Raw genomic sequence first — 17,253 nt, forward strand, 5'->3', positions numbered from 1 at the left:
AAAGTTCAGTCTCGGCACTCACCATAATGCTCCATAATATTTATTGTAGAAAAAAAGTTCATCACAAAATTACTACGGCACCAGTATGTTTCGGCGTCAAGCCTTCCTCAACTGTTAAGGCAGGCTTGACGCCAAAACGTCTTGTTGCTGTTGTAATTTTGTGATGAACTTTTTTTCTACAATAAATATTATGAAGCATTATGGTGAGTGCCGAGACTGAACTTTTATAATACATGTGGAAATAGCGCAGATCTGCAATGATAAAAGTTCCGCCAGGTCTGAACTCACCCCCGACTGTAAGAACAAGCCATTCACCGGTGCATCCCATCACATGACCAGGGCAGGAGACGACAAGGAAGAGAAGCAAGGGCTGGTTTGAGAAAGTTTCTATGATTTTTTATTCTATTAAGAATAACCGTTCTCCTTCAGTGTCCATGTGACTATGAGCAGCCAGCGGCTTCTTGTCACTAGATTACATGGGAGCACAAGATAGTGTATAGAAAGGGGGGGGGGGTGTCTATACTCATTATAAAATAGTCACACATATTGTACAGATCATGTGACCTCACAGGCCTGACGTGTCTCCTTGTATAACTGATCTGCTGCCTAGTGATATATGGACACTATAGGAGTACATTGTACTTACAGGCGGATGAGTTCTGAAGGTCGTACGCCTGTTTGGTAGCAAAACATGAGCTCATCTCCTGGGAATAATAGGGTAACCCTTCTGCATTACCACTAAACAGGAACAGGCTTACCTATATGGCACATAACCTGACAGGTTGGCGGAGTGCTGCGGTATGAGGGGGCTGCTGTACTCTCTGCCGCCAGCATCATGTCTCAGTAACATCTAGAATGACACTGAGAATCCTATAGGCGGGCACACACTTATACACATACCTACCTATGTAATAACCTTAACCGTTAGTAGGTTTTACATTCTGTATGGGCAGTATGACCTTAAAGGTTTTTTTTTTCTTCTTGCAGTTGGGTCTCCAGTCTATAATGTGGGGAACAACAAAAACGGTTGTTTTAATAAAACATTCAAGAGCAGATTACATTGTCACTGAGTCATTAAAGGGGTATTCCCATCCCTTTAAGGTGGCTGCGGAGCCCCCTCCAGCCTGTCTGTAACCACAGCAGAAGGGCATTTTCATTTATGGCATATCCCAGGGGTAGGGAACCTTGGCTGTCCAGGCATGATGGGAGTTGTAGTCTTGCTAGTCTTGATCCAAGGTTCCCTACCCCTGGCCAATCCTATCTGTCTGACTGACACCCAGGACCCCCGCCGATAAGCTATAAGCCAGAGCCACACTGAATGGAGCCGGAAGCAGACAGCGCCACACATTGTGTAGAGGCCGTGCTGGGTTACTGCAGCTTCAGCTTTTGACCCAGCATGATCACTACACAATGTATGGGTCTGCCGGCTTCTACCCCTGTTCGCTGTGTTTGCAGATGCTGCTGCTTTGGGAAACGTGTGAACGTACCCTAAATGTGGAGGAGGAAGACATGGTTATTGTGGTGCCATTGATGTGTCTCTTCTGTGTCTATCACCACTTAGCTATAATGGTTCATGTGTCAGATCAGCCAAGTAGGTGGTGAGGTTCTATCTCCTGAACAGGGGGCTCCTTTAAAGGGGTCTCTCTAGACTAGAAAAAGCACAGCTGCTTTCTTGCAAAAACAGCGCCACCCCTGTCCTCAGGTTGTGTGCGGTATTACAGTTCTTTTCTATTCACTTCATTAGAACTGAGCTTCAATACCACACACCCAAACTGAGGACAGGGGTGGTGCTGTTTTTGGAAGAAAGCAGCCATTATTTTTTTTTTTAAACCCTGGATAGCTAAAAAAAAAAAAAAAAAAAAAGTATGGCTTATTCTCTTCCATTTGAATAAAAGGGAACATGTCCGGCTTTGGCTTTCCTCAAGTCTCGTTCTGTTACCTGTAATGACCGACGCTACAATGTGTATATGACTCGGAGCTATGTTCGGTGTGCACCTGGCTGGTATCAGCCTAAAATAAGATTTGTTTTTTTTAAGGAATGATCTTTGACAACGTTGCATTTTATTGTGTGCCAGAGACATTTTATGATGATTCCACATTTTGTGTGATTTTTACTGCGAGCAGTGTATAAGTGTCGCTGCCACCCACCGCCCTGTTGTACAGTGGATCTTCTGCTTACTATGGTCCGCTCTGGACTGCAGCCCATAGTCCGACCTGTGTACATTGAGGTGTATGAAGCTGATGTTTAAATATGTAAATAAATCAAAGTTCTTATGATGAAACGTGTGCCGTGTAGGTTTTGTGTTTTCTTTTGCCTTTGTTCACATTTGCCTCTTTAACTAAGCAGGATATCCTCCATCACCCAGCGGACAACAATGGAGAATTGACATGTCAAATGTTTTGATCAGAGTCTATAGACCTGTACCGATTGTGAGAGCGAGCCGGGAGAAGACTGTGCTAAGCGTGGTCCTGTCCCTGCTCTGTGTTTCGTGATTAGTCGGGCTCCTAATGTAAGAGCCCTATTACACGGAGCAATAATTGTCCGAATCGGGCCGATTCAGACAATTGTTGCACCGTGTACCAGAGACAATGATCAGGCGATGAAACGATCATCGTCTGATTGTTGGTTTAGGTTTGGACCTTAAATCGTTGGGTGCCAAGCGTGCATTGCTGCGTGTAATAGGGATGCGTGGCTGACGACTGATTGCCCAAACACCTGATCCCTTACCTCTCCCTGCTCCTGGTCTTCTCTCCTGTGCTCTGCCGCACCCCGTCCTGTGATTGGCTGAGCGGCCTGTCAAGGCCACTCAGAGGCTGCTGCTGCCGGGATCGGGAAGCTGCGGAGCACTGGAGAGAAGACCGGGAGCAGGGAGAGGTAAGGTGTCAGGTGTTTGGGCAAGGACTGCATAGACATCGCTAACGATGTCCATACAGCCCCTACTGCCTGATTATTGGGCCGTCTAATAGGTCCAATAAATGGGTGGCGGTCTAGCAGATCGGCACTCATTTACTTAAATGATCGGGCTGTAGTCGGCATGTGTAATATAGAGCTCTAATGCTAGTTTACACGGAACAATAATTCGCCTGATCGTACGATTAACGATGTCGGAGTAACGTTTTTTTTTTTTCAACGATCAGCATAGCATTTAGACGGTACGATATATCGTACGGAAATTCGTTTTGCGATCGCTTAAAGCCTATCACACACATTGGTTGAATCGGCGAACGGCTGTTCACACGGAACGATCTGCGAACGAATTTTTTGCGAACGATCAACGACGATTTGAGAAGTTGTTGAAAGATCAAAATGAACGATTTCTTGCGCGTCGTTCGCTCGCTGCGTTTACATGTACGATTATCGTTTGAATTTGACCGTTATAGTGCGAATTCGCACAATAATCGTTCCATGTAAACTCCGCATTAGTCTATGGAGCCCGACACTTTCACTGACACAGAGCGGGGAGCAGGCCGAACACTCAGACCCGGACCTATCAAAACTTATCAGATGGCAAAAGATTCTCCTTATGACAGGTGCACTTTTAAAATCTTAGGGACGGGAGATATCCGAAAACTTATTAAATGTGAGAATGATCTGTGATCCCAATACAGACCATTAAGCTGTGACTACATATCCGCGTTGCCCCATGGACTCCGCGTACGTCTGTAGCCACCATTTACCTGTTTATTTTTCCTATTATCTACGGATCAGTAGTTTATTTTGACTAAGACACCTGATGGATAAAACTAACAGTATTAGGCGCGGCCGTATTGGCGTAAACGTTGAGGAGGCGACGCTGGATAAATGGACGTGTCATTAAGGATAATTTATTATACCGTATCAGGTTTTTAATATTTGGCACATTTAGGAAAAATACACTCAATGTCATTATCAATAATCGTCCTTGATACGAGTGGGGGTTTATACAGTACCACCACTTTAACCCTTTGAGTAGGTGATTTTTGTGGTCTCCCTGCTGTTATTAGGCTGAGCCCCCACAGCTATTCCTCCTTCTGTCTATTTCAGGGGATGGAACCAGAACTGCCCTGTAGCACTGACAAACCGCTCCATGCTGCCACCTTTGTCTGTGACCGGAACTGTCCCGAGCAGCTGAAATCCTCTCCTTCACTGGACAGTTCCTGACCTGGACAGAGGTGGCAGCAGAGAGCACTGTGTCAGACTTGAAAGAATACACCATTTCCTGCAGGACATACAGCAGCTGGTAAGTACTGGAAGTTTGGAGATTTTTTAAATAGACTAACCGAGTATTGCAGTCCTACAAAATGAGTAAGGATTTTTTGTCCCCACTGTCTGAAAACAAACATAAGGAAAAACTGTAAATAACACGTGGTGGACCAACGCTAAGAGTTATATCAAGCAGGGATTTATTAAGGTGCTAACAAATATGTACAGTGTGAATAGTCCCGGGTCAGGGATTTAACAAAAATTAGAGAGAGGGATAATTAGGTCAAGTCAGAATATATGAGCCTATTATACCCTGCCTCAAAAGAGCCGCTAGGATAGGGCGTCCCCCTTACCCAGCGGAGCGATTCCCTACACTAGTGGTGGAATTGGTTCCACCTATTCGTTGTCTAGTGTTGGTTGTGGTCTGATAGATTTATCGCTAGGTCAGTATGCACTATGCGTCAGTTTGTGTGAATTAGCTGTGGATGAATTAGTTAGATTTGCGTATCCAATGTCCAATGGTTCACAAGTTATAGTTCAAAGCCGTCATTGTAACCTTACACCGGGGATGTGGAACCTTTGGCCCTCCAACTGTTGCAAAACTACAATTCCCATCATGCCTGGACAGCCTTTGGCTGTCCAGGCATGATGAGAAATGTAGTTTTGCAACAGCTGGAGGGGCCGAAGGTTCCCCAACCCTGGCTTACACCATGCAGCATATGCACTTGCTAGGTCCTGACAGTAGAGGGCGAGCATGTGCAGTACTATCTTCTCAGATACATCAGATCAGCTTAGAGCAGTGATGGCTAACCTTGGCCCTCCAGCTGTTGCAAAACTACAATTCCCATCATGCCTGAACAACCAAAGATATGGCTTTGGCTGCCCAGGCATGATGGGAGTTGTAGTTTTGCAACAGCTGGAGTGTCAAGGTTAGCCATCACTGGCTTAGAGGATAAACATTATATACTTAGCTACCTTCAGCTTTCCTTACAGACAATGGTACATTTCTAACCTCTTTACTCCGGTGCCCGGTCACTTCCGGGTGTCTGACGCGGGCCCGAACCGTGATGTCTCAGGTCCGCTCAGCCACTCAGTGAAGGAGGCGGGATCCGTTTAAAGTCCGCTCAGATCCCGCCTCTGTCACTGAGTGGCTGAGCGGACCTGAGACGGGAACCAGGCACTGGAGCGCCGCAATGCAGGACCCGCCGCTGGAACCGGGGAGGTGAGTAGACGTCTTTTCCCTCAGCCACCTCCTCCCCAGCGAAAACGTTCCCCCCCCCCCCCCCCCCCCGCTGGAGTACTCCTTTAAGGGCCTTGTACCGATGTGTGGCCGATTATCAGCCAGGAGTGTTGCTAGAAACCCTCCTGTGGCCCATGTAAAAGTGATGTCGATCAACTGAGGATGGGGGGGGGGGAAACTCCTCATCCTCGGCTGATCGGGTCTTTTGAGCAGGTTTTAAAATTTATCATCGTCGGCCTCATATCTTCCTGTGTAAACAGGGTTATGTGCAGGGAGCAGAGAACAAAGGATTACACAGTGGGAGCTGTGTAAAAGCTGGTATTCAGAGGTCAGAGGAGATAGCCTGGTGATGTATCTGTAAATTAACTCTTTATTGTCCTTTTTTTGGTGCCTCATCTCCCTCCTCCCCTCTCTATAGACAATCATGAAAACGGGGGGGGGGGAGAGCTTAAAACAGCTTTTTCATTATAAAAATGCATTTGTCATCTAATAAACCCAATTACAAAGTTTCTTAATATCGCCTGGACTATTGATTTCTGCAAAAACATTTAAACGACAGGGACACTTTAAGGGTACTATAAAATCCAATACCTTTCTACATAGTAGTGCCTAAGAGATGGCTAATATAGTCACATTTAAGGAAGACTATGTGGATGTTTGTTCACCAATGTACAGCGGACAAGATATAACAAAAAAAATAGTAAAAAATCACCACATGACCCAGTAACATTTATAGAAGGACTGACACCGGTCAAAGCAAATCTTACAGCAAGGTAAATATGCTTAAAAGGCTAAAGTAACTACAGATTTACACATAATTAAATATAATATAAAGGAAAATTCATGATACAGTTAATTTTATTGACATATTTATTATATTTATCTATTATTCAGGTATAATATCTCTTTTTCAGTACTCTACACAGCTCATATTTTGATAATGATTAATATTTAATGATTAAATGTGATTATATGAATTATTATTAATGTAATAAAACACATTGTAATAGATGTTTATTAATAGGCCTCATTAGCAAAAATACAAAAACTAAAAAAAAACAGTATGTGTCCCTGGCGCATTTATTTGTCTCATTTACAGTGGGCGTTCATGGTCTTTCAGGTAAGAAACCTTCTCACCTTCGCATATGCAGGTTACATAGATACCACATACAGTGCCCAGTTCTATGGTAATGCAACGACAAGGACATATTTGCTGAATTTTGTGTAGTTTTTTTTTTTTTTAAGTATCAATATTACTAACAGCCCTATTTTAAAATTTATTATTGGTGGCATTGAGGAAACTTGCCGAACTACTCAAGTTCTTCAACGTTCTCTTGGCATTTAGGCTATAGCCTATGGCTTTATCCATGTTTTCCAGGACTCCCTAGGGCAGCATCCAACTTCTTCACCTCTGGGAGTCAAATGCAGAGTGTTCGTGTTTGGAAAACGTTCCCGAACCTAAACAGTTCGTCAAGTTCGCTCAACACCATTGGCCAAAAAGGCTGATATTGCCCTGTGTAATAGGACCAGTGATAACCTGACAAACAGAAAGTTCAGCTTATCACATAGTTTTGTCCTTCTTTCCGGGAGCAGAACTTGTAATAGGGGATGAGTACCCAACGAATGATGGAAGCAGGAGACTACAGGAAGGATCCGGCTTTTTTTTAATTTTATACGGCCCTTCCCGTGTGTCTACTAAGCCTAGTAACAGACTGTGTAAACAAGCCCTAATCTTCGAGATTGGCGCCTGTTTACACAGCTCATCGGCTCATGTAATAGGACTCTTAGCGGCAGTCCTGATCAGTTCTATCTTCCAGGTAAACTTCCAACATTTTCCTTCTATATTCCACAAGTGTGTAAGCTTTATCCTCGTCCTTATGTTTGACGTCTGCATGAACAACAGAGTAAAAACCTCCCTGCCAACTCATACAGTAACAATTCTTGTCGAGACTACTCTTGTCCTTCACGTTGGATGTGGAAATGGCATATCCTGGCAAGCTCACCTCTGTTTTTTTCATCTGGATATCAGACGCTAATGGATGAATTTTGTAAATAACTGCGGGGGGCAAAACCTTTGTATGCTTCCCTTCGTCATTTTCAGTTTCTACTTTGCCGCTCCCCGGTTTTCTACAAGCTCCTACTGTTATTAAAAATGTGGGAATAAATACTAACCCGTGAAGAGCCCCAAACGTGATGACAAAGAGCATGATCTTAAAGAAGGTTCTAAAGATGTAGCTTTGTGCCGAAGAAAGAGCAGCAATCCCTACAATTGTCGACAGAACCCCTTGTACAATCGGGTAACCCAAGACATGCAGGGCATCAATCACTCTCTGGTTTGCATCCGGCTTTCTATTAGAAACACTGGCGTATACGACATGAGCTGAAAAGTCAACCGAAAACCCAATACAGATGACCAGGTTTATCATCGATACAGAATCTAAGTTGACTTTCCAGAAGAACATGAAGCCGGTCACCCCAGCTATAATGGATGCGATCGCAAATGTCACCCACAAGGAACACAATGGGTCTGGTATGAACAATATTGAGATGACCAGCATGACCACCGTCGCCACCACAATATTCTGAATTGTGCTTTGGATAATGACGACATACTGGTCTAAGTAGATGAACAATGGATGATAGACAAACACTTCGACATTGCAGTTGGCCGTGACTTCTCGTAAGTGGGTTAACATGTTTTTACCGTCATCCACGGTGACTATGTTAATGGCCTGGATGAAGAATCTGGATGTCTTAATGCCGTGCCCATCCGTTACAATGTCCTGTTGAAACTGAGAAAAATTTTGATAGATTTGACCTAAATGTTTCAGGAAATTCTCCTTTGTGGTTATATTCAGATTTGCCTCCTTAGCTATTTTCCCATACACTCTCAACCAAGACACGGTGTAGTTCTTGGCAATGTGATGGTTCTTTTCTAACGCCATCATACAAGCTTCAATAATCTCCCTAGTCTCTATATCCCAGTAATCTGCCTCACTGGTCACTACCACCATGACCCTTGGGCCATACTTAGAAAAATAGACAGCTTCGAAATCATAGTAATGGGTCAGAGAAGAATTGGGTCTCGCCAAATTTCGAATGTCAATTCCGTCTTGTATCTGAACACATCCATAAATACTGGCGGATAGGTATAACAGATACAAGACTAACACCAATACTTTTGTCCAAGGTTTTGTAAGAAGTGGGCCATAGTACTTGTAAAAGAATACGGTAACTGGATGCTCAACTTCAGTCTCCCGCGTTGGGTGATAGGAGCCACCAACACAACATACATTATACAAAACGCTCTTTTTATCGTCCTTTTTCTTATTTACTTTCATACAAGTTAGCCAATGTCTGTTGCTATCTTCTTGCATCCCATTCAAAGCCAGTAAAGCGCCAAAGAAAGTTATGCCGTAGATATAGCAGAAGACCAAAGCAGTTCCCGTGTAGATGCAGAAGGATTGGACGGAGGGGAAGCGGGTCATTATACCGAGGTAGAACGCCAGGACATCCGTGAGAGTAGTGATGGTGATGGATACGGCTGCATCACGGTATGTGTCAGCCATACGTTCTTCAATCGTACTGGTCACCTTTGTTTGCTGCCAACAGGAGATGATAATGAACATATTGTCCACCCCGACTCCTATGGCAAGACAAAAGCAAGAATACACTGTGATATTGAATGCAAACGCTGAGCGTTATGTGCCTAATACAGGGCTATAAGACTCCATTAGATGAAGGAATCAATTCTGGATACTGCTGGAGATAATGTTGGTGCCATATAAATGGCCCAAACAAGAATATGGCCATAAGCCAGAATGGGTCCATAGTGATCTTACGATGCTAAAAATCCTTGTTTGGCATCAAAACCATTGGAACTACCCAATGTGAACACGTTTTTGGACATTCATTTTAGATGGCGTGGTCTTTCATTTATTTAATATTGTTTTTATTGCAAACACAAATTGCACAATCCCAGCATTGCAGCCATTAATAAGGGAGCAGTACGGAGCCAAAAAACGCACCAACTTAGGTGGACAGCATGGTACTGCACCTTGTTCTACCTATGGATTTTAACTGGACCTAAAAAATACCAATGTTTTACTACTGCCACACTGGACTTGTGCAATTTGTGGTAACTATATACATAATGGAAAATTAAAGGAGAATTCCGGGTAGGGGGCTTTTTTGCCAAAGTGCCGGGGAAGGGGAGGATGAAAGAAATAATGTGTACTTACTAGAGATGAGCTAACCTCGAGCATGCTTGAGTCGATCCGAACCCGAACTTTCGGCATTTGATTAGCGGTGGCTGCTGAAGTTGGATAAAGCCCTAAGGCTATGTGGAAATCATGGATATAGTCATTGGCTGTATCCATGTTTTCCAGACAACCTTAGAGCTTTATCCAAGTTGAGCAGCCCCAGCTAATCAAATACCGAACGTTTGGGTTCGGATCGACTCAAACCCGAACCCGGTTCGCTCATCTCTAGTACTTACCTCTACTGCTCCATTGATGATGCCCATATAACGCAGCTCTGCTCCGTGGTCCCTTCCTGGTTAGAGAGAGGACCAGAGACGCCCACTCAGCGAGTCAGCGGTCGAGGCAGGACACTGCTACAGCTGCTGACTGTCTGAGTGGGCCTGGAACATCACATCAAAGGGCCTCTTGCTAACCAGGAAGCAGTCGGGGAACAGGGGAATGGAGCTGCGATATACTGTCATCAATACTGGAGCCTGGAGGTAAGTACACATTATTTCTTTCATCCTCCCCTTCTCATTTATTCTAATACTTATCAACTGCTGTATGCCCTGCAGGAAGGGGCGTATTCTTTCCATTCTGACACAGTGCTTTCTGCTGTCACCTCTGTGTATGTCAGGAGCTGTCTAGAACAGTAGCAAATCCCAATAGAAAAGCTCTCCTGACAGTTCCTGACATGGACAGAGGTGGCAGCAGAGAGCACTGTGCCAGAAAGAATATACCACTTCCTGCAGGGAATCTCATACAGTACTGGAAGAACTGAGGTTTTTAAAATGAAGGAATTTGAAAATCTGTACAACTTTCTGAAACCAGTTGATGGCCTTAGAATTAGCTCATTGACACTGCAGATTGTTCTAAAGAATGCAGAATGTGAAATGTAATGTCTCGGGACAGGAACCACTTTGAACTAAGAAATTTAGTTATATATTACAGAATTTTATAAACTTAAACTTGTGAAAATATAAAAAAAAAAAAAAAAAAAAAGTTCTCTCACCAAGAATAAGAAAGGGTGCGTATGCAACAGTTTTTGCAAATGGTACTCCACACAGTAAAAGCAGCCCAAAACTGGTCAATATGGCTAATCCGGGAGATATCATTCCAATTGTAGTCAACCAAATCTTATTTCTTACATTGTCAAAGCTGAAACAAAGCAGAACAGATTTTATATGATGTTACTAAGTTCAACTAACAATTTTAATTGCACCTGTAAAGTTCTATAAAAAATGATTATTGTGCAGCACTGTGCACAATAATCATTTTTTTTTTAAAGAAGATCTGGGTGGAGGAAAAAAAGTTATTTCTGGGGATAAGACTTACGATGGCAAAAGAAGTGCTGTCAGAGTTATCAATGCTGGATTTTATAGGTTGAATAAAAAAAAATGTGTTCCGCAAAATTTGGGATCCATGGATTAACAATATGAAGCAGGATGAGTATTTTTGAGTGTCATCCATGGTGATGAGACTGACCTAGAATGTTACATGCTTTATTGTGGGCTCCGATATTCACTTACCTGATACAAGATAGTATAGAGAAGACTATGGTCACAACGTAGGTGATAGAGAAGAGAGGGATACCAGTTTCTGTGCTCCTGTCAAACTCCTTTTGTAGAGAAATAGATGTTGAGTGGTAAACCTGTGGTTGGTGCAGAGAGGAGCATGTTGGTTATTTTCACAGATGGTTATATCCATTTACACAAGGAAAGTCACAATCACTGTGCTATGGCTGTGGGTTAGATGTAGCATATTTGGCCGATTATCGGCCATTACAAACGATAATCGATTTGTGTAATAAAAGTCAACAATCAGCCAACATGCATGATGTCGGCTGATCATTGTTTTTTAACGTCTTTAAACATGTTGACAGAAGAAAGACGATAGCAACGATCTGCTGCCCCCCCCCCCCCCCCCCCCCGCGCACTTACCCGCTTGCTGTCAACATGTGTAATAGCGCTGGCAGTGAGCGGGGAACGAAGAGCAAGCAAGCGCAGACCGGACAGGCTTGCTACTCTGAATCAGCCCGTGTAATGAGGGCTTAGTCTTTTACGGTAGTGTTGAGAAACCTTGTCGAACTGTTTGGCATTTGACTCCTACTGGCGGGAGAAATTGGATGCCGCCCTGGAGAGTCCTGGAAAACATGGATACAGCCACATGCCTATGTTCCCACATCTTTTTTAGGTGAAAAACGCAGTTCATTATCCAGTAACGGCTGTTTTCACCTAAAAAAAGATGTTGTGGGAACATAACCTGTGGCTGTATCCATGTTTTTCAGGACTCTCTAGGGTGGCATCAAACCAGCCTGACTAGGAGTCAACTACAGAGTGTTTGGGTTTGGATGAACCCGAATGTTTGGTAAGTTCGATCATCACTTCTCTCCCATGAGCTTCACTCAAACACTAAGTAATGGCCGTCATTATCCAGTAACGGCTGTTTTCACCTAAAAAAAGATGTTGTGGGAACATAACCTGTGGCTGTATCCATGTTTTCCAGGACTCTCTAGGGTGGCATCAAACCAGCCTGACTAGGAGTCAACTACAGAGTGTTTGGGTTTGGATGAACCCGAATGTTTGGTAAGTTCGATCATCACTTCTCTCCCATGAGCTTCACTCAAACACTAAGTAAAGGACCCTATATAATCTGCTACAAGGGGAGTCGGGTAGTGTCTTACCTCCCCATCTCCATTTACACACAGCTGGGAGTATTGGGAGAGAAGTCAGACTAATGTTTGACTAAAAGTCATTGAAAGTGTATGGGCATATTACAAAGCTGTGGTTGCAAGGGGGTACTAACTCTTCTTAAGACGTGGTCTTATAAACTCATCAAGAACCTTTGCTGTATAATATTTTTATAATATATGATATATTTTATAATAATTTTATAATATATTAGTAGCACTACATATATTGGAGATGCATTACCCTAGTGGCTGAGCCATCACACTTTGTCAACAACAAAAAACAAACCTTCATAAAAGAATCCTTTAACTTACCACCAGAGACCTCAGATGTAATTTTTCTATTTCGTGGGGTAGAAATGTCATGAAGGCCTCCAGCCATTCCGAGCTCTTGCTTTGGAGTTTACCATTTTCATCCTTTAGATAATATAGGAACCGTAGAGCCTGGGCCTTTAGTAGGTGGTCATCAGGACCTAGCATCACACCTCCAATGTACAGTCCGATATACTCCCCATTGGATAGCACTGGGTATGTTATTAGGATATCCTCTGTACTATTCATTGAATTGAGTAGAGGGTTAGCTGGGAGGCAGGATGGACCATCGATCTGGGCACACAAGTCACTGAATCTCATAGAAGACTTTGAGGTCAGGTTTTTCACTGTTGCATCCAGCTTCAGAAGTTCCTCAAAATTGCTCCAGTTGAGTATATTTCCTGATGTGCTTACGATGATGAGAGAAGCAAATGTGCCCTCCGTATAGAGTCGCGGTATCGAGAACTGGCCTGATTCATTCATGGGGAAATGTATCTTGATAAAATCCCTCTGACCCTTTGCGATACCCCCCTCTGGAGTGAAGAGCTCTTCCAACTTATTGATTTCTCTTTTTTCCAAGAAACATAACCCAACTCCTAACCCAACCGATAAAATGATAGGAATAATCACAAAGTACCAAGGGTTCCTTGCGATAAGTTTACCCAGTCTACGAAACCCCAAAGAAAGTGGCCTTTCTAAGCAGTCCGCATAGCACCAGTTCATGTTCTGCTGGTCTGTGCACATGGCATGGAAAGTATACAGTGACTGTGAATGCTCCTTAGCACTTACACAGTCCTCCAAGGTAACTTGGCACTAATATAGTCACGGAATATGTAAGCACACCCGCAGGGTTCTAATTTATAATCTGCTATTACACCTCTACGAACACCTTTTTTTAATGGTTGATAATGAAACAGATGGCGCAAAATCAATACATAGAATTATTCATTATTTTTGACATCCCAATGTTTATCTTTTTGTTATGGTTTAATATAAATGATCACTGGAAAACTTCCAATATGCCAACTGGCATTTACAAATGTATTACAGTTTAGTAGCATCTGTCATCGCTCAGTACGGTCTGTGTTGCATATTTTATTGCAGAGACTGTTACTCTCTTTTAGTTTCAGTCAAGTAAAATTATAAGAAGTCATTCGTGTCCTATGAAGACGTCTCTTTATATGTAATATTGAATGAGACCTGTTAATAGCTAATGCTATTAAAGTATAGGAATATCACCTAGATTTGTTTTTGCTGGTCAGAGCCTGATACTGGCCTAATTCTGGGGTATGTAATGTCCTGGGGGCCTGATACTGGGGTCTGTATTATGCTGGGGGTCTGATACCAGGGTCTGTACTATGCTAGGGGGCTGATACTGGAGCCTGATACTGTGGTCTGTATTATGCTGGGGGCCTGATACTGGAGCCTGATACTGGGGTCTGTAATGTCCCGGGGGCCTGATACTGGAGCCTGATACTGCGGTCTGTATTATGCTGTGATCCTAATACTGGAGCCTGATACTGGCGTATGTATTATGCTGGCACAGTCTGGCTTAACCCCTTAACGACATCGGGCGTAAGTATACGCCCCCACAGGGTGGGCTTTAACGCAAACGGGCGTATACTTACGCCCGATGTTTCCCCGATCGCTGTGTGTTCACACACAGCGGTCGGGGAAGATGGCCTGCTATAATGTATAGCAGGCCATCTCTGCTCGTCGGCACGGGGGGTGATTAACCTCTCCCGTACCGACGATCGCTGCTATATGCTGATCAATACAGATCAGCATATAGCAGCTGAAAACAGCTTTCCGGGTCATCGGTGACCCGGTGACCCGGAAAGCAATGGCGATTGGTGCTGTCCGAGATAGCACCAATCGCCATTAGTGTACTGGGGGAAGATGGCGCCGATGCCACCCCCACGATCGCCGTGATAGGCCGGCCAGTACCGGCCGGCCCATCACGGCGATCAAAGTGTAAAAAAACTGCTAGGTAGCTGAGGGGTGCAGAACAGGTGTGTGTGGTGCAGGTGTACCATACTCACCTGATCTGGCCGTCCGGAGCGAAGATCTGCGGTCCGTGCCATCCTCGCGTCTTCTTCGCTTCACTCTCGGGTTCGGTCGTCCAGCGTCGGAAATCTTCGAAAACACTCGGGTCCTCGGGTTCGGCGGGTCTCGGCAATCTAAGTGCGGCATTTATCAGCAGCTCCTTTCTTGGCGTAGGGATATTATTTTCTTACTGTCAAAAAAACACGTAAAAAACACTACACTACACCACACTACATGGAATAAAGTTTTACACTGCACCACTACACACTTACATACCCCATATACTAATCCCTGTATAAAGATGGCCCCCCAGGGTGTTTTCGGCGTTGGACGCATATGTTATTATTGCCTCCGACACCGAAACAGCCAGTGAGGATGACTGGGGGGATCCTTTTTTCCTCCATTCATCCTCATTATCCTCATCATCCAGTGACGTGTCTGGGGGGTAGCGTAGCGTACGCTGCCCCCCAGACACGTCTTTTCCGCCAGTACCGTCCCAATAAGAGACGACGGTATGGCGTGAAATTCTACAAACTCTGTGAGAGTACCTCAGGGTACACTTACAGATCCAGGGTACGTGCACACTGCGGAATGGCGAAGGATAACCCTTTGTGCATTCCGCAGCTGGCACCCGCCGGCGGACTGATGCGGGCGCGTGTCTCCACCCGTGTCATAGACTCCATTCTATGCAAGGGCGGATTCCGTTGTCCGTCCAAAGAATGAACACGTTCATTCATTGGACAGAGGGCAGAATCCGCCCGTGCATAGAATGGAGTGTGACACGGGCAGAGACGCGCGCCCGCATCAGTCCGCCGGCGGGTGCCAGCTGCGGAATGCACAAAGGGTTATCCTTCGCCATTCCGCAGTATGCAGGTACCATTACAGTGTATGAAGGAAGGGACACCCAAATCCAGCCCCCCCCCATCCTCCGAGTTAGTGGGGAGATCGTTCGGGAACTGATCTTCCCACTGCTGGATAAAGGTCACCACCTGTACGGGGGGGACTTTTATACCAGCACCCCCTCTTCCGGTCCCTCGCTGCCCGAGCTACTGTAGCTTGCGGCACGATCCGAAAATATCAGAAGCAGTAACAGAGACCTAATATTTAGCAGCCATGGAACGGACCCAGCGCTTCTGGATATGAAGGACCCCGTATCGCACCAGGGCAACATTTTCCAGGTGACGTCCCCCACACTGGAAAACAGGAGACCCCAGAAGAAGTGCAGAGTGTGGTGTAACAGGGGGATCAGGAAGGACACCATTTTCCAGTGTGACGCCTGTCCTGATCACCCCGGCCTCTGCATACTGGATCGCTCCAAGGCGCACCACACGTCATTGGGGTTCTACATTATCTAAATTCTGTCCCTTATTCCTATTTCAGGGGTCACGTTGATCCAGGGATTATTCTGATCGCCATTATGGAGTCGGGAAGGAATTTTTTCCCTGTGATGAGGCTACTGTCGTCTGCCTCACAAGGGTTTTTTGCCTTCCTCTGGATCAACACAGGTTGAATTTGATGGACACCTGTCATTTTCAACCTTATAAACTAATAATTGGCCTAATACCCCCAAATAAATTAGAATTGTCCCTTTTCCCCAGCTAAATAGGTATGGCCGCCATTCCCATTAGAGGATACCATGATGCAATTACAAAGCCTCTGTGCGGCCAGGACAGTAGAAACCCCCCACAAGTGACCCCATTCTGGAAATTACACCCCATAAGGAATCTAACGAGGGGGGCAGTGGGGATATGGCCCCCTGGTGACGGCCACATTTGGGCCGTGAAAATGAAAAATTTTTTATTTTTATTTTCATGGCACATGTTCCACTTATGTGCCCGTCACCAGTGGGGTCCATATGCTCACTGCACCCCTTGTTAGATTCCTTATGGGGTGTAGTTTCCAGAATGGGGTCACTTGTCGGGGGTTTCTACTGACCTGGCAGCACAGGAGCTTTGTAATTGCGACATGGCCTCCATCCTCCATTCCAGCCTCTAAATGGCGCTCTGTCCCTTTGGTGGCTTGCCCTGTGCCCATATGGCACATTATGTCCACATGTGGGGTATTTTCGTACTCAGGGGAAATTACTCTACACGTTTTGTGTTCAGTTTCTTTTTTAATCCCTTGTGGAAAAGGAAAAAAATCAAGGCTAGACCAACATTTAGTGTAAAAAATGTTTAATTTTTACACTAAATCTTTGATCTTGTCTTGATTTTTTCATTTTCACAAGGGGTTAAAAGAAAAAAAAAAACACTAAATGTGTAGAGCAATTTCCCCTGAGTACGAAAATACCCCACATGGGGACATAAAGTGCCATGCGGGTGCAGGGTAAGCCTCCAAAGGGAAGGAGCGCCATTTGGCTTTTTGAGGCTGGATTTGGCTGGAATGGATTTCGAGGGGCCATGTTGCATTTAAAAGGCCCCTGTGTTGCCAAGACAGTTGAACCCCCCCCACAAGTGACCCCATTATGGAAACTACACCCCTCAGGGAATGTAACAAGGGGTGTAGTGAGCATGTCACCAGTGGGATCCATATGCTTACTGAA

The 17,253-nt window shown here is 44.6% G+C and overlaps 1 protein-coding gene across 1 annotated transcript; it reads right to left on the reverse strand.

Moving 5' to 3' along the window:
- Positions 1-6,291: 6,291 nt before the first annotated feature.
- Positions 6,292-13,448, reverse strand: LOC138783858 (patched domain-containing protein 3-like). Its single transcript, XM_069959127.1, has 4 exons — positions 12,669-13,448; positions 11,194-11,315; positions 10,677-10,822; positions 6,292-9,069 (listed from the first exon to the last, which is right to left on the reverse strand). The coding sequence occupies exons 1-4, from the start codon at positions 13,407-13,409 to the stop codon at positions 7,208-7,210; spliced, it is 2,871 nt and encodes a 956-aa protein (XP_069815228.1). The 5' UTR covers positions 13,410-13,448; the 3' UTR covers positions 6,292-7,207.
- Between the last annotated feature and the right edge of the window lie 3,805 nt (positions 13,449-17,253).

Source organism: Dendropsophus ebraccatus, chromosome 2 (genome assembly GCF_027789765.1).
Source record: "Dendropsophus ebraccatus isolate aDenEbr1 chromosome 2, aDenEbr1.pat, whole genome shotgun sequence".
NCBI classification, from domain to species: Eukaryota; Metazoa; Chordata; class Amphibia; order Anura; family Hylidae; genus Dendropsophus; species Dendropsophus ebraccatus.